This window comes from Plecotus auritus (genome assembly GCF_963455305.1).
Source record: "Plecotus auritus genome assembly, chromosome: 3".
Taxonomy (NCBI): domain Eukaryota; kingdom Metazoa; phylum Chordata; class Mammalia; order Chiroptera; family Vespertilionidae; genus Plecotus; species Plecotus auritus.
The window spans coordinates 195123209-195144615 of record NC_137772.1 but is presented as its reverse complement, the minus strand read 5'-3'; the positions used below and the strand labels follow the sequence as shown (position 1 = coordinate 195144615).

The window sequence follows — 21407 nt, the reverse complement described above, 5'->3', positions numbered from 1 at the left end:
GTTCTTTTTATTATCCTAAGAGACCAGAGTAAACTTTCTAGACATAAAACTCCATGCCAGATTCCTAGGATTTATTATATAATTTTACCTCCACTTGTAAAAAAAAAATCATAATTTATCAAATAAGTTTGCTCTTATCAATGTTTCCATAAAATGTGTTCCTCACTAAAACATATTTAAATGAAAGATTCCATGGTAAAATATATTTAAAACACACTAGGTCAAACTAAGTTAACTAGGTTTCTTTAGTGAAGAAAAATAAACATCCCAGAATCGACAGAGTAATTTTATTTTTCTTACAGGTGAAAGAGTCATATTGAAATATATATCTATTTGCCTTACATCAAATAGTTCATAGGAAAAACCTAAATCTAAATAAAACTTTTAATTCTACTTCTCATCTCCTAGTAATCTGACACCTGTTTCCAAGATCTTGTCAAGTTATCCTATATAATAAAGAGTTAATATGCAAATTGACCATCACTCCAACACACAAGATGGCTGCCCCCATGTGGACACAAGATGGCTACCACAAGATGGCCAGCAGGGGAGGGCAGTTGGGGGTGACCAGGCCTGCAGGGGAGGGCAGTTGGGAGAGACCAGGCCTGCAAGGGAGGGCAGTTGGGGGTGATCAGGCCTGCAGGGGAGGGTGGTTGGGGAAGACCAGCCTGCAGGGAAGGGCAGTTGGTGGGGACCAGGCCTGCAGGGGAGAGCAGTTGGGGGCGACCAGGCCGGCAGAAGAGGGTAGTTAGGGGCAACCAGGCTGGCAAGGGAGGGCAGTTAGGGGTGACCAGGCCAGCAGGGGAGGGCAGCTGGGGGCAACCAGGCCTGCAGGGGAGGACAGTTAGGGGCAATCAGGCCAGCAGGGGAGCAGTTAGGCATCGATCAGGCTGGCAGGGGAGTGGTTAGGGGGTAATCAGGCTGGCAGGCAGGAGTGGTTAGGGGCAATCAGGCAGGCAGGCAGGCGAGTGGTTGGGAGCCAGCAGTCCTGGGTTGTGAGAGGGATGTCCCAGATTGGAGAGGGTGCAGGCTGGGCTGAGGGACACCCCCCATGCACGTATTTCGTACACTGGGCCTCTAGTCTCATATAATAAAAGCCTAATATGCAAATTGTCCCCTTGGGTGGTCATTCAACCAGGAGTTCAACCACTAGCTATGACATGCGCTGACCATCAGGGGGCAGCATGGAACATGGCGGGTATCAGCGACATGCTGCGACCTCTCGCCGGCTACCTGGAGGTGGGGGTGATGGGAATGGAGGTGCAATGAGAATGCGGGGTGTCCGCCGAGCTCGCTCTCACTCCTCCTGCTAACCTCCCCCGGGACACCAGGGCTCTTGTGCCGGGGAAGCCCCCGAGCTCAGGTGCCGGGCGCCTGTGAGGAGCCCACCCCGCACCCGCGCAGCCTCACTCAGGTGAGCCAGGTCGCAGCTGCCAGGACTGCAGGGACAGTTGATCTCCCTGTGAATTCACACAGGAGCCAGTCTGAGAGGGCAGCTGGGAGAGAGCACACTGCCCGCCCTGCTCCTGGTGCAGCGCCGCGCTCACCACATCTCCGCGTGGGGACTCAGGTGCCGTGTCTCAGGCGGAGGGGGGCGCGTGAGGGCCTGGGGCCCAGGTGCTACCCAAGACCCAGAGGTCAGCTGGGACCTACCCTTCCATCCAGACACTCACACTTCGATCACAGGTCAGGCCTAGGGATTGCACCCAGGCACAAATTTCGTGCAGTGGGCCTCTAGTTTTTTAATATTTTTGTGAAGGGGAAAATAATACTTTTATTTTTGAGAACTCTACTTGAATAATCCATTAAATAAAAGATGTTCAAAGTTTCTCTTTTCCTCAAGGAAAAAACATCAATATAATTTATTAAGGGTGGCAAGAGGTAGAAATAAAATATTTAAAGTGAATATAAAAAAATGGTACAAGTAGCCTAGGTTCAACTTGATTCAGTGTTCAACTGGGCAGAGTTAAGGCACATCTGAACACATATAGAGAGAATTCTTCATACTTCTGTACAAATATTTCCCAAAAAAAAACCACACTACTGGCAGCCACAGGTGAATGGGAAAGTCAAAGATGATAATGCTCTTTCTATTTATTTTGTACACAGGGTAGAGAGGTGGTCTCATAAACTCAAGTAACTGATACTGCAAGGTTAAGATTATGTAAATATATTGCTAACACAGGTTTTACCAAATTGTAAAGGAAAACTTAAAGTTCTCCACACTTCTGCTGTTAATTCCATGAAGATTATCTAGTAATGTATGCCCAATGTGTTAATGTGTCCAAAATTTTGAGAATGTTTAGAAACGTATTTGAAAACATAAATTTTATTGAAACCAAATCCAAAACCATTTGCAGTGATTAGAATTATTTTTCTTATAAAGCTAGACTAGAGGCCCGGTGCACGAAATTCATGCATAGGGAGGGGGGTGACCTCAGCGCAGCCTGCACCCTCTCCAATCCAGGATTCCTCGGGGGATGTCCGACTGCCGGTTCAGGCCCAATCCCAGGGATCGGGCCTAAATCGGCAATTGGACATCCCTCTCACAATCCGGGACCGCTGGCTCCTAATCGCTCACCTGCCTGCCTGCCTGGTCACCCCTAATTGCCCCCCCTCACCGACCTGATCGCCCCTCACTGCCTTTGCGTGCCGGCCTGATTGCCCCTAACTGCCCCCCCTACCGGCCTGGTTGCCCCCAACTGCCCTCCCACCGGCCTAATCACCCCTCACTGCCCCCCTCTGCCAGCCTATTCACTCCCAACTGACCCCTGCTGGCCTGGTCGCCCCCAACTGCACCCCCCTGCCAGCCTGGTCACGCCTAACTTCCCCCCCCCCCACCAGCCTGGTCGCCCCTTACTGCCCCTCCTGCTAGCTTGGTTGCCCCCAACTGCCCCCCTGCTGGCCTGGTAACCCCCAACTGCCCCCCCTGCCAACCTGGTCGCACCTCACAGTGCCCCCACCAGCTGGTCACCCCACGCAGCCTGCTGTTCAGTTGTTTGGTTGTCCCTCACTAACCTCCCTGCCGGCCTGGTCATCCTATGCAGCCTGCTAGTTCAGTCGTTTGGTCGTCCCTCACAAACCCCATTGCTGGCCTGGTTGTAGGCAGCCATCTTGTGAGGGTGTGATGATCAATTTGCATATTATCTCTTTATTATATAGGATGCTTTTAAAAGTTCTTAGTACAGAGTAAAGTCACAGGTACAACATACAGGCAAAATCTCGTTATATCAAACATCAAGGCAACCCAAGTTTTTCTGTTCCTGTGAATTCTAGAATGATAATTAGATTACAGGACATAATCCTAGTGAAAGGGACTCTGTAGAAAGTACAAAACTGGGAGGATTGGAAGTAAGAGCATTCTGCACTAAAAAATGATAGGGGACACACACAGCTTCACTCTGGCCTTCTTCTCCCTCTTTTTAGTCATTTTCTAGATTTCTTTCAATGGATGATTTGAATATTTAGGTGGGCTTTTTGTGCCTGCAAGCTGTGAGAATAGCTGAAAGGCAATTGCTGCTTAATAGGGTATAAAGCCAAGAACTGGGTACAGCTAAAGTCTCATCACTCTGCTTAGTTCAGGTCTATTCTCTCCAGCCTGTCTAAAAGGCAAACAGTGCCCTAACCCGTTTGGCTCAGTGGATAGGGCGTCAGCCTGCGGACTGAAAGGTCCCGGGTTCAATTCCGGTCAGGGGCATGTACCTTGGTTGCGGGCACATACCCAGTAGGGGGCATGCAGGAGGCAGCTGATCGATGTTTCTAACTCTCTATCCCTCTCCCTTCCTCTCTGTAAAAATCAATAAAATATATTTTTAAAAATTAAAAAATAAATAAAAGGCAAAAAGTGCATACACAGATACTCTCAGCACAAGCAAAGAAAATCTAAAAAAAAAATTTTTTTATTGTTTATAATAATGGAATCTGAAAAACACAAGTATTCTCAAAAGGCCAACCTCTAGGAGGAAAAAACACACCTCTGTTTTATAAAGTGCATCCTTTTATAGGTATTTGCTATACTGCAGCTTTTTTTTAATGCCAGTGTAAAATGGAACCTGTGAAAGACATCCTGTAAATCAGACATAATGAGAGCTATGGAACTGTGCCTTAAAATAACTGACAGGACATAAAATCATGCACAGTATTAGTTAAGTAGGAAAAAGAAAACAAAAACAGCCTCATAGTGCTATTAAATTAAAAAAACAAACAAACAAACTTTGCATTATGAAAAGAAAAAAAGCTGGCAACATGTGTTAAAAGCATAAATAAAACTTAAATGACCAAGATTAAAACTAGAAAAACTACCATACAAGAAATAGGCTCTCACACATGTTTTAGGAACATACCCGCCTTCTACAGAACCTATGAGGCGATCCTCCCTTAGCATTGAAGTTTATAAAAAAATAAAAATGAAAAGAGAAAAATCATCCAATAACTTAACTACTCATTTTTCCATTTAACATATTCAATAAAATGTTAACTATAATATTTTAAAGAAATGTACTCAAATACTGAACAACCACATTATTTATGTTAATCTATAGAAATATGAAATCTGTGCATTTCTTACGCTAAAGAGATTAGCCAGTAATAAAAATAATCTCAGCAAATAAAAATATTTATATACTAATAATATACTTTTAATGTTTAAAACTAACTTTTTTTCCTAGGAAAAATACCTATTATTTCTTTTTATATATTATAATTTTAACGTAAAATTAGAAATAATTTCACCTTCAATGAATATTTGCAAATAGACTATTTCTAGTAGGAGACTGGAGGATAAAACAAAAATAGCTATACAATTATTCCAAATTAAAAGTTATTATACATAAACAAATCACTATGATACCTTAAATACAGTTTAGACTTTGAAATTACAATATTACAGATACGTAACCAAAATCAGTATGGAAATAAGTTATAAGTACATGGGAGATTGATAATACAATCACATTACCAGCGTAAAAATAAAGAATGTTGAGTGAATCTTACCCTCTGTTCCAATGCTGACTGCGTCTGTTGTCTTAAAAGAGCTTTAAATGGCCCCCCTTCTTTTCCAGCACTACCACTTCCCATTCCTACAGAACATCAGTACATAAATAACAAAAAAACAACTATAGAAGCAGAAAGATTAATTGCATTCATCTTTATAAATATCATGAGTCAAAATCTGTTTAAATGATCCAAATATTTAAAAGTATTTGAGGCAAGTAAACACATACTTTATTCAGCAAGTTCATTTTAGAAGCAATATGTCAACTTTCTACAGATCACAACTAGTTTTAGACTTAATTTGTTCTATAAATTATTTTTAAATTAAATTAAGGTATTGAATTTTTGTATAATATTCAATTTTTTAAAATGAATCTTCCAATAAAATACAATCATGATAATAGCAATTACTTATGCTAACAATTTAAGAATACTAAATATGAGAAATCTTAAATGTTTGTCTAAAAGTAAGTACAAAAAGGAAAGTACTAATTGTCCTTACTTAAAATATTCTAAAATTCTCTAAAGAGCATGAATTTCAGGGTAATTTTGAAATATAGTCAAATGTGTTTTCTGATAAATTCCATTTCTAAACATAACATTAATGTCAAAACAGTATTAATATTCACAGTTTTCCACACTCGTTTGCAAAAATCAACATAAAATTTTTAAAAAACTAAAAATCACAAACATGTAATAGACACATCACAAATGTATGTCGTTATGCATGAAAGAATTATATTTCACAATTTCTTAAATGTATTTTTAAAGGCTTAATTTTAAATTTCTTTTCCTACCTTATTTTATTCTTTTGATACCAAAAGATCAACTATGGTAAAAGAATTTTAGAAAGCAGGGGACAGGTGAGAAGCCAGTTCTCTACAAACTAGAGTCACTAGTTCAATCCCACTGTTTAAACTGAAGAAACATATAATCATAGTCACTATAATGACTTTTACATTTTTAGCTGTTCTTGGATAAGGAAACAAAGGTTAGCATATGTATAGTCCCAGTCTGTTCTTTTTTTTTTTAAAGGAAATTTATTGTCCTTGTAGTAACCTAAACATGATTCTTAGAGACTATACAATACTAAACACAGAAATTAAACTAAGCTCTTTACATGAAGCATATTGAAAACCATAAAAGAAAATGTAAGTTTGTAGAGGTAAATGAAATATAAAAAAATACAGCAAAATAACTTAAAAATTAAAGCAATGGACAGAAAAAAAATGGATAATGAAATAATATTACCAAAACGAGACTTAAACTGATTCAAACAGAATAATTTACTAATGTAACCATATGGTTTAGCAACATGATGGTACAGGTCCAATGTGAATAGAGTTGGTATGAAGGGAAAGAAAGTAAAACAGACACTCCAGTAATAAGAACCTAGTAATAATTGGAAATATGTCTATGTCCTTAGAGTATAATACTTTTTAATATAAAAATAATTTTAGCAGAATATTCACAATTATCTATCAAGTAATCCTCAATCATGTCCTCATGATAATTCTAATCACTTAAATCTGTCTAACAATAAGAAAATAAAAAGTACATCCTGCATAAAATACCCACTACTTCTTTGTAGTATCAAAAATGATTCAAAATAAAGGGATTAAAAAGCTGACATTAAGGTGATCCTACCAGAAGCAGCCAGGAACAGCTCGTCACTGAAAGAAACACTTTTCCTCAGAACTGGGCTGACAAGGCTAGAATGATGAGGGGGAAGGCTAGATTCCGAGAGGAGGAGACAGGACTTTTTAAGATGAAGGGAACCACAAGAGAGAGAGGGGGAGCTGGGATACAGGAAAATCCTAGAACCCTGTGGGTAAGGTGCTGTGGAGGAAAGTAGCAGAGAAAAAGATGTAGATTCAGAAGATGATCAGAAAATGCAGGATAAGGAAAGCAATGATGAACCAAAACATAACAGTAAAAATGAATTTTAAAATGCATACACAAATTACACTAAGCTTATGAAGTCATTAGCAAGACATATACCCAACATAATATAAATAGAAGGCATAGTCTAAAACTTAACAAAACCTTTACAAACTTTGCATTCTTTAAAATTTTTAAATCACTAATGTAAGATTTTATGCCATTCTAATAACTTTTATTTGATTTCTTTAAAAGACTTAGTTACCTGCCTTCTTTGCGTAAGAATGTGTAAGATTAAAATGTACTGCATCTAACAAATTTTTAAAGCCAGAAACTTGTTGCCTCAAATAGAAACACTTATTTAAAGTGGTAAAATACAGCTCTTCAAATGTTACTAAGAAAAAACAAACATATCCCTATGAGTATTTAAATTGAAAAATCAAACAGTACCACATTAAGCAGTTGCCATTATTCATCTTAAATAAATAAATATTAAGTTATTTCTGTCCGGCTTCAAGATGTTAATACTTTTCTTTCTCCTCTAAAATTTTTAATACTCAAATTTGACCATAGTACTATTTGAATTACAAAGATTTGGGTACCTAGGGGTCAAATACCATTTCTTTACATGGTTAAAAGCCTGACTAAAAAAAGTAAAATTGAGCTTGAGTTAGGTGTCAAGTCAGTATCCTAACACTAGCATTCTAAAATTCCACTCTGACTAGTTGAGTATTTGGGAAAAGTATGAAAATAAAATGTCACAAATTTGAATCAACTGAAATAAATCAATATGAATTTTTTTTAAAAATGAGACCTACCTAAAAAACAAGTGATAGCTTTAACTACGAATGGACAAAAAAATTTCGCAGTCTAAGGTTTATTAACTTCATTCTATTTTTGGCTCCCCAGTTTACATATAATAAATCAATAATAATCAGCTTATCTATTCTATTTCTCAGGAAACTGATTTTGAATATAGGTAAATTAGAAGACAGAAAATTATGAACTAGATACTGAATTACAGTTTTAGAAATTTTAGAACAATCATATTTGCCATTTTAAATCTCCACAAGAAATGAGAATGCTCCTCGGGAATATTTGAAGATATTCAGGGAATCATGATAAAGCCAAAGGACTAAAAATGACTATTATCCTATAAATATGCTACTGAGGTAGTGAATAATTATAGGCAGAACAAAATAATTTATTTAGAGGTAGCTTATAAATATAGAAATATATGAGAACACCTCTATTATAAATAAATTTTAAAAACTAAAAAGTTGGAGCTAGAAAATAAAATACAAAAATATTTTCTTTTGATAATAAAACTGACTGCAAACTAGAAAGCTAAAAGAATAGACTAGTTCAGTTAATGTATTACTTGACAATCTTCTTTAGTCTTGGACTTTATGGTGAACTAAAGAAAAAGAAACAGAAAGATCAAGGAAATACTTTAAAAAATTAAAGATAATATTAAAAAGTGGCCTGGAATACACAAATAAATAGCAAGTGGACAGTTTTTAAAATATTTTTAAGAAAACTTTTTCTTCAAATACTATCCTAAGTCTTTCTTGTTTTTTATTTGTTTGTTTTTTAAATATATTTTTATTGATTTGAGAGAGGAAGGGAGAGGGAGAGAGAGATAAAAATATCAATGATGAGAGAGAATCTTTGATTGGTTGCCTCCTGCACAATCCCTATTAGGAATTGAGCCCTCAACCTGGGCATGTGCCCTTGACTGGAATCGAACCCAGGATCCTTCAGTCCATAGGCCGACACTCTATCCACTGAGCCAAACTGGCTAGGGCAGTCTTTCTTGTTTTGATTATCATGAATTCAAGGCCAGAATCTCATTCTTCAGTAAAAAACAAAGTAAACTACTATTTGAAGATTCTATATCATAGAAACCCATGCTTGAAACCTATATGTTCATGTTGACCAATGTCACCCCAATCAATTTAATAAATAAATATGTTTTTTAAAAAAGAAAAGCACTATTTGAATGGTTCCATGAATATGGTTAAGATGTTACAAATCATGTTAAAATGCTTAACATGAATATGGTTAAGATTACTATCAAATATCAATTATTTTTAGATGTCAGTCATAATTATCCTATATAATAAAAGCCTAATATGCTAAGTGTCCGACCAGTCATTCAACCGTTCGACCAGTCGCTTTGACGCGCACTGACCACCAAGGGGGCAGATGCTCTGACTGGTAGGTTAGCTTGCTGCTGGGGTCCAGCTGATCGGGACTGGGTGAGATGGGCCGGACATGCCCTGGAGCTTTCCTAAGTTCCCTCCCCGGCCCTGATCGTGCACCAGCGGGGTCCCTCGGCCTGGCCTGCACCCTCTCATAATCTGGGACCCCTCGGGGAATGTTGGAGAGCTGGTTTTGGCCTGATCCCCGGAGGCCAGGCCAAGGGACCCCACTAGGGACCTCTAGTGTATATATAAAAATACAGATACTCTTTTCAAAGAATTAGGTGCTCATATAAATGACTACATTTATAAGAGCAGATATTAAAACTATAGGCTTTTTTTTAATATCCTTTTTTACTTTGGAAGTAGTACTGGTTCTGGAATTAGATTTCTTTACATTGCCTTCATAAAATCAGGTCATTTTATAAATTTCTTGGCTAACATAAAAATAAGGTTATTCAAGATAAATTAAAAATAACACAAATAAGAACTATGCAAAATGTTTTCATTAATCTGGCAAGAAATTGCCAGACAAAAATATTTACAAAAATTGCCAACTATTAACTTTTTAATGTTTTATTTATTTTTCTTTTTCTCAAGAATAATAATTTAAAGATTAAGTTAATTCTATTTTATGTAGTAAGGAACAAATTTAATTTTTAATCAATTTTTGTCATAAAATGTATTCAGAAAATCTCAAATTATCAAAACACACATAGGAGACAGAAAAATTATAAATTTCATACATTGAGATATATGCAAGAATAAGTAAAGAAAAACTGCTATTTTCTAATCTAGAAATTAAGACAAGAAAAAAACAAACAAACATTTTAAATAACAAAAAGTTAATAGGTATATGTATTCCCAAATAACCATATGAGTTGTTCTTAAGATTTTTTTCATAATAAAATCTTTACAAATATAGTCAGAAATAGACAGAAACAATGAATTCAAAATGCTTATACTGCATGAGGGATTCAACTGCAACTAATAGTGTTCCTTTTTATTCAAATGCTTTCAGATGTTATTCCTCTTAACTTGAGCATGAAATGAAAAATATATACTGCAAAAATAAATCGTGGACTTCATATCTACACTGTGATTAAATCAATAAAATGTTGATTTCTGAACTATACAAAATCTTCGTATTTTAATTGTAGTATGAAAATGATCACTGTTCACATTACCTTTAACCTTAAATGCCAAAAAACAGGAGAAAAGGCTTGGATGGAAAGTTAACAAGAAACAGAACCAAATTTGAAAAAGAAAAAATAGAAAAAAATAAAAGGTGGGTGGAAGCGCCTTACCAGTTTTGGGTGTCAAACTCAAATCTGTGTCAGAAGAAGAGGACTGTCGGCTGTAGGACTTGGAAGGTGAAAAGGAATAAGTTTGGTTTTTCAGAGGGGTGGAGGGTCCTGATGAGTGAGTATTGGGGTTGGGATCTTCATTGAAGGGAATCCTGCCAGAAGAAGGTGGAGAAATATTAAATAATCATGTGCCAAAGGATTTGATGGAAGGCAGCATGATCCAAACACCAGGAAATATTGGGGCAGGGCCAGCAGTCATTTCTTAAGTGTGGAGCTGGGTATGAGGCCAAAGTCAATCAACTGCTGTTTAACCATTCATCATTCTTCAAATAAATAATTATCTGCATTGAAACAGTTAATAAGCCAAGTAAAAAAGCAAAAAAGCATGAAATGACATACTAAGGGGGGTAAAAAATATTAAAAGGAGAAATAAACAAAAAGAATAAATACATGACTGAAAATACTTTCAAATAAACAATGCTCTTTTTCAGGTTACCAAAGAAACAATGATGACTGCAAATAGTGTGTGTAAATATTCACAACTGTTTTTATATTTGCACACACAGATATCATCAAAAGAAAAATGTTTCCTTATCCTATAGCATCAAGAGTGCCACAGCTAAAAACAGAGAAGAGAGGAAAATGAATATAGCTACAAAAAGTCATTGCATTTATGCAGCATGGTTGCTTACCTCTTTTCCAAAAGCTCTCTTCCACAGAATACAACAGACCCTACTGAAACAAGTTTTGTACATAAAGAACATCAGCAAATCAGAAGCTATGGTAGCTATTTTGTTTAGAATCCAATCATCAATTTTTATTCTAACCAAATGCAGTTGTAATGGCAAAAATACATCCTGGAGGATTCTCCAAAAAAATGCACAGAGTGCATACAGAACCCAGGGTTGTTAGAAGACCTATGGAAGAGACTTTGGAAACTGGAAGAACACTTTAAATTCCATGTAGTTAGAGCCTCTATGGAGGCTAAATACAGGATTTCTTCACTGCAACTGGACTTTGAGTGAGAAAAGGAAGAAGCCAAGACTTGTGGTACCTGCCTACACTACCTGCCTGCCTGCCCTCTGCAGCCACTCTGCCTGTGGCCTGCCTTCCCCAGCTCTGGAGTCTGAGCAGTCTCGTACCAGTATAGATGAGAGTGGGAACAGACACAGAGAAGTTCTGAGTAAGTCGTGAGCCAGTAGCAGTGTGAATTGGGCTGTTGTGAGTCGAGCGGCATCCATGGCTTGGAGGATGAACCAGCGGAGACCTGGGGGAATTTGTGGTCAAAGTGGAAGAAAAGAAAACAATACATACAACAGATAGCAAAGTTTTGTTAAAATAATTTGAACGGAGCTTTAGTTAGGGGAGAGGAATTATTTTTTTAATCCCTAGCATACAAAAAAAAAACAGTTGAAAAGTTTTAAAATAGCTAAATATTCATTCATTCATTAGGATATAATTATAGTCTTAAAGGGTCAGATTAATAAATTAGGACTGTGAATACGAAAGATAGCAGGTAGAATTGTCAGTGGAATTAATTTCTGAAAAAGACTAAGATTTAGATTTAAGCTGCTCTAAAATGTTTATTATTTTGATCACCACAGAATTTTAGGAAGAAAATACCCATAAAATTGGAAAGTCTATAAATATAAAGTTCTTATATTATTTTTAAAACTGATATATAAACAATTGCTGATATAATTAACTATATTTTCCATAAAGAAAGTTTAACAAACCTATTTCTCTCTAGAATCTTGAGATAGGGGTACTTAAGAATAAGAAAAATGACAGCATAAAGAGAAGTGACTGAACTGAATGGATATAAGCCGATGTAAACATTGCCTATTTTAGCATATCAAGTATATAGCTTAAACTCAAGTTATACTGGGAACCAAACAAAACAAGGAAACACTGCTTTTAAAAACACATTAATAAAGCAATGTAAATTATTTTTGTCTAGCTCTCTCAAACAAAATATATTATTTAAACTTAAAATAGATTAAACTACATTCTGAATTGAAATATTATAAGATATCAACTTATATCCTGCAATAGACCACATCATGCGCATGTATGAATATATTTAGATCAGATACACAGGTATATATTCATGTACAACATTTCAAAATAAAGTATATTACAGAACTAAAATTCCTAACTTCATATTAGCAATTATTTCACTATGCAATGCCTTTGCTTATATATAATGTGAAAATAATCCTTATATATACTCTGAAAAATTATCATGTCTCCACTTTTTAATTTTAATTTTTTGTTGTTACTCCTCACCCAAGGATATTTTTCCACTGATTTTTTTAGAGAGCGTGGAAGGTAGGGGGAGAGACAGAGAAAAACACTGATGTGAGAGAAACACATCAATTGGTTGCCTCCTGCACACACGCCGACCAGGGCTAGGGATCGAGCCTACAACCAAAGTACGTACCCTAGACTTGAATCAAACCTGGGACCCTTCGGTCTGTAGGCCAGCGCTCTATCCACTGAGCCAAACTGGCTAAGGCAATCATATCACAATTTTTTTAGAATTCATATTAAAAGCAGGCCAAGAGCCCAACTTTTCCTGGCATCTCTTTTTCTTTTCCATTGCCCAGTAGACACTCCCAACAACCACAATTTGTCAAGGTTCAAACATGAGCTATCATTAAATGACAAACAATAATGGTCTACAGACTACTTTCTAGAAATATCACTGATTTTACAAAGGGACAATTGTTTGTTTTTGTTGCTAGTTTAAATTTAAAATGTGTTTAATATAACTAATAAAAATCAAACATCTCATTGATGATTTATTTGTATACAAACTGAGTGAGGTTTTATTTTTGTTTTTTCTTTCTCTGTTGAAGTGACTAATAAAGTTAAAAAGTCTAAGAATCAGCCCTGGATGGTGTGATTCAGTCATGACAGAGTCAGCCCATGCACAGAAAGGTTTTGAGTTCAATTCCCAGTCAAAGGCATGTGCCTGGGTTGTAGGCTGGATCCAGCCTCGGTCAGGTCCTGTGCAGGAGGCAGCCAATTGATGTGTCTCTCTCACATCAATATTTCTCTCTCTCGCTCTCTTTCTCTTTCTCTCTCTCTGCCCTTTCGCCTTCCCTCCCTTCCACTCTCTAAAAAAAAGAAACAATGGAAAAAATATTCTCAGGTGATGATTAACAAAACAAAACAAGAAAAGTCTAAGAATCAGTGTCATAGAGAGGAGGAATTATGGCTAAAATCTCTTAGAAAGTACTTTTTTTTCTTAAGTAGAGAAGTAATAAATCATATTTAATTACACTTTGTACCATCAAGATAATTCAGCTAGGAAACAAAAAAAGATTTATATTGTACATTACATTAAACATCTAAAATAAAAAAATTATGGAGTAGAACACACATTAATAAAGGTAAAATAAAATAAAATGAGCATTGTAAATGTTCAAATTATGGTATCACATTAAAACTCAAATACACTGGAGCAGTGGTCGGCAAACTCATTAGTCAACAGAGCCAAATATCAACAGTACAACGATTGAAATTTCTTTTGAGAGCCGAAAACTGACTTCTGCGCATGGGCCACGAAGTTTCAATTGCACTGTAGGTGCGTGCCCACACGTGATATTTGGTGGAAGAGCTACACTCAAGGGGCCAAAGAGCCACATGTGGCTCGCAAGCTGTGGTTTGCTGACCACTGCACTGGAGCATCATCATAATATATTGTTGGAGTTCTAATTCATAACAATCTCTTTGCATGAAAGGTTGCCTTTCAATAATACCCTAGTGGCACTTCTAATATCAAATCCATCCAGGCAGGAACATAATCCAAACTATCTTTTATTAAATTCCCATCTAGAATCAACAATGTTATAATTAAATACCAGAATAATTGTAATCAACTGAATCATAAAACAACTTTAAGCTAGCACTCAAATTGATTCATTATCAAAAATACAAAAGAAGCTAATTGAAATAAAGCATGCTGAGTATTGAGGGTTTTGTGGTGTTTTTTTGGGGGGGGGGGTAAAATAACATGACTTAGGTAGTAAGATGTCTTGCAGAAAAATCTTAATGAAGCAACTTAAATTCTTCATGAATATTTGACAATTTAAGGCAAATGGCTACAACAAAATTAGGAGAAAACTTACATAATCCCAGATTTACATTATTGAAACACTTCCTGAATGCAGATAAAATATATTCCCCTAGTACCCATACATCATTTTAAGTCACCAACAGGTACTATAGCTTTCTCTTTCCATTAAGTTAGTGAAAAGAGGAAAATGTCAGAAATCACAAATGCAAAGGCCAGACCCCTTAAGGCAATATAATATAGATAAAGAGGGAGGGTGGCAGGAGGAGGAGGGACCCAAGTCCTTACTTAAATTTGCTATGGAAAGAGGAGAAGAAAAAAACACCTGAATTCCAAATTCCCCCCAAAATCTACCCCTGCAATCTGACTTCCCCTGTAGCAGCAGGCAGTTGATATGTTTTTAAGACACATTTTAAGTAGAATATAAAGCATATTCACTCTTCCATTTTATTTCAAAATTATTTCATTTGCAATGTATTTCCAAACAAAATAAGGCAATATATGTGCTCCCTCTCTTGTGATAAAATTTAATCCAAATAACTAAAGGCCAGCAGAAAGAAATAAAAAGAATAAACTTAAGATAAAGGGGGAAATCTTTTTTTAAAAGATTGTGTTTTAGGGCCTGGCCGGTTTGGCTCAGTGGATAGAGCGTTGGCCTGCGGACTGAAGGGTCCCAGGTTCGATTCCTGCTAAGGGCACATACCTGGGTTGCAGCTTGGTCCCCAGTTTAGGGCGTGCAGGAGGCAGCCGATCAATGATTCTCTCTCATCATTGATGTGTCTAACTCTCTCTCCCTCTCCCTTCCTCTCTGAAATCAATAAAAATATATTTTTAAAAATGCAAAAAAAAAAAAAAAAAAGATTGTGTTTTAGCCAGGCACACGCCCGTGCATTGGGGGTTTTATCCCCACTAGGGGGCGTGCAGGAGTCAGCCAATCAATGATTCTCTCTCATCATTGATATTTCTGTCTCTCTTCCTCTGAAATCAATAAAAAAATTTTAAAATTTAAAAATAAAAGGATTGTTTTTAATAAGACTGTGATTGTTTTCTAGTCAACCTCTCTTGACTACTGCTGAACTAGAAAACATTTCAGGTTTCTGACTACAGAATTCTGACTCTCTGATGATACAGGAAAGGGGTCAGCAAACCAAACACAGGCCAAATCCATCCTGCCATCTGTTTTGTGAGGAAGTAAGTTTTATTGAACACAACCATACTCATTATTTTTGCATACTGTTGATGGCTGCTTTCCCAGGACAGTAGCTGAGTTGAGAAGCTGCTGGTGGCAAAGATTAAATTATTTACCTGTACCTTCTGGTTATTGAGAAAAGGTTTGTTGATCCTTGATCTAAAAGACTCTCTAGATCAGTGATTGTCATTGGAAGTACTATTGGCATTTAGGATGGAAAAAGTTTTCATAATGAAGAGTTGTCCTTTACTGTACAGAATAGTCAGTATTTCTGGTCTCCAACAGGATCATCTCTCTCACCCCAATCATTATGACAGAAAGTCTATTACAAACATTCCCTTTTCACAGCACCAGCACCACCATGTTGAACGATGACACAGGCTGAATCCAGCCAACAAAGTTGTTTTCTTGGATTACACATATTTTTTTAAAATGTGTAAGCCTAGAGGGAGAAACCAAGATGGCGGCATAGGTAAACACCTAAACTGCTGCCTCGCACAACAATTTCAAAACTACAACTAAAAGACAGAACGGACACCATCCAGAACCGCAGGAAAGCTGACTGAGTGAAAATTCTACAACTAGAAGGAAGGAGAAAAGCTCACAGAGAATTGGAGGTACGGCAAAGGGTCTTTGTGCGCGCAGAGAGGAAGGGCGGCGGAGTGCCTGGCTGGCTTTCTCTGGCGGAAGGGGGAAGGGAGCCCCCGACCGCATTGAACCCCAGTTCTGACTGCAGTGAACCCCAGTTCCAGGCGAGCCCCCGGGGACCCACGCTCTTGTGGGGGGAGTCTGGACTCTCGGGCGGAGACTCGGGAGCCGGGGAAGGCGGAAGACTGAAAGTCCGCTCGCGCCAGTGCGCACAAAGGCTGCGGGGGCTGCCGCAGGCTTTCCCTAGCGGAAGGGAGTGGGAGGCTCCTGACGGCACCGAACACCAGTTCTGACTGAGGTGAGCCCCAGTTCTGACTGCAGTGAACCCCAGTTCCGGGAGAGCCCCTGGGGACCCACGCTCTTGTGGGGGGAGTCTGGACTCTCGGGCGGAGACTCGGGAGCCGGGGAAGGCGGAAGACTGAAAGTCCGCTCGCGCCAGTGCGCACAAAGGCTGCGGGGGCTGCCACAGGCTTTCCCTAGCGGAAGGGAGTCAGAGGCTCCTGACGGCACTGAACGCCGGTTCTGACTGAAGTGAGCCCCAGTTCTGACTGCAGTGAACCCCAGTTCCAGGCGAGCCCCCGGAGACCCACGCTCTTGTGGGGGGAGTCTGGACTCTCGGGCGGAGAATCGGAAGCCGGGAAGGCAGAGGACTGAAGGCACACACGTGCTAGCAAGGGCAAGGCTGACGGGAAGCCAAGACTGAGACTCCACCCCATCCAAGCTGAGCACAGAGGCTATTGCAATTTGGCAAATCTAATCCTATAAGGCTGTCTCCAGCACCGGGCTTCTCCCAGCATAGACACAGCTGATCCTTACAGCCAACTGGCCTGGAGGTCAATTCTTCCCAGTGATACCAACAACAATAAAGACTTAATTACAACAAGGCTGTACACACAGTCCACAAAGGTGTGCACCAAGAGTGTCCACCTCAGGTTAACTGGGGAGGCAGACCCACTGGGCCAAATTGGAAACCTAGCACACAAATCTACCAACTCAGGGAAGCAGTGAAAATGCGGCGTCTAAGAATCAGATCACAAACGAAAGAAATGGAGGAAAACAAACGACTGGATATAGAATTCAAAACCACGGTTATAAGGCTTTTTAAGAATATCCTAGAAAAGGCCGATAAATATAACGAGACCCTCGAAGAGATGAAAAAGGACCAACTAGAAATTAAACATACACTGACTGAAATAAAAAATATTATACAGAGACCCAAAAACAGACAAGAAGAACACAAAAATCAAGTCAAAGAATTGAAATACAAAGAAGCAAAAAACACTCAACCGAAAAAGCAAAAAGCAAAAAAAAAAATCCAAAAAGTTGAAGATAATGTAAGAAGACTCTGGGACAACTTCAAGCGTACCAACATCAGAATTATGGGGGTGCCAGAAGAAGAGAGAGAGCAAAATACTGAAAACCTATTTGAAGAAATAATGACCGAAAACTTCCCCCACCTGGTGAAAGAAATGGACTTACAAGTCCAGGAAGCCCACAGAACCCCAAACAAAAGGAACCCAAAGAGGACTACACCAAGACACATCATAATTAAAATGCCAAGAGCAAAAGACAAAGAGAGAATATTAAAAGCAGCAAGAGAAAAACAGTTAGTTACCTACAAGGGAGCACCCATACGACTGTCAGCTGACTTTTCAACAGAAACTATGCAGGCCAGACGGGAGTGGCAAGAAATTTTCAATGTGATGAATAGCAAGAACCTACAACCAAGATTACTCTACCCAGCAAAGCTATCATTCAGAATTGAAGGGCAGATAAAGAGTTTCACAGACAAGAAAAAGCTAAAGGAGTTCATCACCACCAAACCAGTATTATATGAAATGCTGAAAGGTATTCTTAAAGAAGAGGAAGAAGAAAAAAGGAAAGATAAAAATTGTGAACAACAAATACATATCTATCAACAAGTGAACCTAAAAATCAAGTGAATTAAAAACCTGAGGAACAGAATAATCTGGTGAATACAGTAGAATCGGGGGCATAGAAGGGGAGTGGACTGATAATTCTTAGGGGGAAAGGGGTATGGGGGGGTTCATGAAGAGACTGGACAAAAATCATACACCTATGGATGAGGACAGTGGGGGGTAGATAAGGGCAGAAGGTGGGGTGGGAAATGGCTGGAGGGGAGCTATGGGGGAAAAAAGGAGAAATAATTGTAATAATCTGAATAAAGATTTATTTAAAAAAAAAAAAAAAAAAAAAAAAAAAAAAAAAAAAAAAAAAAAAAAAAAAAAAAAAAAAATAAAATGTGTAAGCCTAAACGCCTTTACAGGATCAACAAACTCCTTTTTTTAACAAATAAAGTTAAAAACTATATCGCTAGTGCCTGAAATACCTGGCCTTCTATTTATATACTAGAGGCCCGGTGCACGGATTCGTGCACCAGTGAGGTCCCTCAGCCTGGCATGCGCCCTCTCACAATCTGGGACCCCTAGGGAGATGTCAGACAGCCGGTTTAGACCCGATCCCCGCAGGCCGAGCCTAAACCGGCAGTCTGATATCCCCTTAGGGATGTAGCAGTGCGCCAAGTGGCAGGCGGCCAGGAGGAGCCCGAGCTGGGGCCAGGCACCACGCCGCTCCAGCTCATCCTGAACCCGCTGCGCCTGCCGCCACCACTCAGTAGTACTGCCACGGAGGCAGGAGAGGCTCCCACCGCCACAGCTGCACTCGCCAGCCATGAGCCCAGCTTCTGGCTGAGTAGCACTCCCGCTGTGGGAGCGCACTGACCACAAGGGGGCAGCTCCTGCATTGAGTGTCTGCCCCTGGTGGTCAGTGCACATCAAAGCGACCGACTGACCGGTCAACCGGTCGTAACGGTCACTTCTGCTTATATATATATTTATATTTATATTTATCTACACTAATAAAAGAGCTACATGCTAATTGACCATACCTTCGCAACACACACCAGCCAATCAGGAGTGAGTATGCAAATTAACCCAACAAAGATGGAGACCATACAGGCGTTCCACACTGCCCCAGCCACTCCGGGTCTCTGGGCAGCGTGGAAAGGCAGAAAGGCGGCTTTGGACCAAAGCGGAAAGGCAGCTCCGGGCAGAGCGAAGGCAGTGCCGGCAGCCAGGGGAAGGAAGGCCGATTATTGCACGAATCTTTGTGCATCGGGCTTCTAGTATTTTTATATATATATATATAATTGATTTCAGAAAGGAGAGGGAGAGAGAGATAGAAACATCAATGATGAGAGAGAATCCCCTATTGGCTACCTGTTGCATGCCACACACTTGGAATCAAGCCCGCAACCCAGACATGTGCCTTGATGGGAATCGAACCATGACCTCCTGGTTCATACGTTGATGCTCAACCACTGAGCTATGCCAGGCGGGCAGTACCTGGCCTTTTATAGAAAAAGTTTTCTAATGTCTGCTTTAAACAGTCCCGGTATTACCTATTTAATTATACCCAATTATTTATATAAACTGCTTGGCCTCTGTAGACATTCAAGTTTGAGACCCCTGCACAAGTCAATCTTTCCTGCTTTCTATTATATGTTGCTAATAATAAGCATAACTGAATTACCAGGTATAGGGTTTTAAGCATTCCCCAGAGAATAAGTAAAATTCCACACAATTCATAAATATTCATTTTATGCTTTAGATATACAGTGTTTAAAGATCTGGATAAGTTTCATTGTATCTTACTTTATTTAAATTTCATATTAAGACTATATATAAAATATTAGAAGTATCTAAATAGTTTTAAGCTTTAAATGTTGACAGTCATCGTTAGGAAAAAATGTATGGCGAACGACACTACTAAAATTTTCGAGCCAAATGAAAATGTATAGGTAAAAGATAAAAAGTTCCTTAAGAACAATTCAGTGATTCATACTTACTCCTTCATGTCTTTGGATGGGGAATTACATGCAGGAAGGAATGCTGCTGGGCTACTTAATTTATCCAGTGTACACGCTGTTCCTATGGCTCGTACCACTAAACCAGATTCGCCTTCCAGATCAAAACACTGTAAGTACCCAACAACCGCATTTCCTCTCATTTCAAGCACTTTCAAGCCAATCTTCCTCTGCAGTTCACCTACAAAAAAGGAAGGAAACTCATTCTGCTTTATATTTCCACATTATATAAAATAAAACTGGATATAGTAGTAATAAAAGCGTCTAAAAAATCATGAATTTTTAGAAACTGAAGGGAACCAATTTTCATGGAGGTAAGATATTATTAGCTACATTTTACCGATGTGGCAGGTAGCATTTATTTACCAAATAATTTTTAGTTGTGTGCTATGTGCCTGGCCTTCCTCATTCTTCGAAGTGCTAGATATATAGAGATAACCTAGAAAGATAAAGCCCCAAATCTAGTGGAGTTTACATAATGTGAGAGAAACAGACAAAAAACAACAAAAATAAACATTACATATAACATATAGAATACGTAGCATATAATATAGTCTAATATAATCACATATAATTTATGCATTATATATTACATATCATATAATACAAATATGTAGAATAACTATAATACAAAGTAACAATTAAATGTATTATTTAATATATTAAATCTAATGCATGTTAACTATGAATTAACATATTCATATTTATAAATATTAAATAAATATAATTAATCTAATACTACTTTAAGTATATATTTATAATTTAAAAGTAACATAAATATAAATACACTTGTAAATAAGTAATGTAAGTATAAATATAATTAATTTAATAGTAATATAAGTGTAAATATCTATTTAAAATACATACATTTATTAAATATAACTTTTTCTTTTTTTTCTTTATTGATTAAGGTATTACATATGTGTCCTTATCCCCCCATTGCCTCCTCACCCCACTCCTATTCATGCCCTCACCTCCCTGGTGTCTGTGTCCATTGGTTAGGCTTATATGCATGCATACAAGACCTTTGGTTGACCTCTCCCCCTTACCCCTCTCTCCCCTACCTTCCCTCTGAGGTTTGAGCATCTGATCGATGTTTCTCTGTCTCTGGTTCTGTTTTTATTTTTGTAAATAAATCTTTATTGTTCATATTATTACAGTTGTTCCTCTTTTCCCCCCCATAGCTCCCCTCCACCCAGTTCCCACCCACCCCCTGCCC

General features: G+C 38.3%; 1 protein-coding gene across 17 annotated transcripts in view; it reads right to left on the bottom strand.

Moving 5' to 3' along the window:
- The window catches only part of C2CD5 (C2 calcium dependent domain containing 5), a 101436-nt gene that overhangs the window by 61073 nt on the left and 18956 nt on the right, over nt 1–21407 (bottom strand). For 5 of the 17 annotated variants that reach the window (XM_080661254.1, XM_080661266.1, XM_080661257.1 and 2 more), the window contains 4 exons: nt 20171–20369; nt 10385–10536; nt 4993–5078; nt 4344–4376 (listed from right to left, as the gene is read on the bottom strand). In XM_080661254.1, coding sequence (XP_080517380.1) covers nt 4344–4376; nt 4993–5078; nt 10385–10536; nt 20171–20369 — 470 coding nt within the window. Of the gene's footprint in view, nt 1–4343; nt 4377–4992; nt 5079–10384; nt 10537–11526; nt 11652–20170; nt 20370–21407 lie in introns of all 17 variants that reach the window. The other 12 variants (XM_080661267.1, XM_080661259.1, XM_080661255.1 and 9 more) reach the window with 3 other exon arrangements.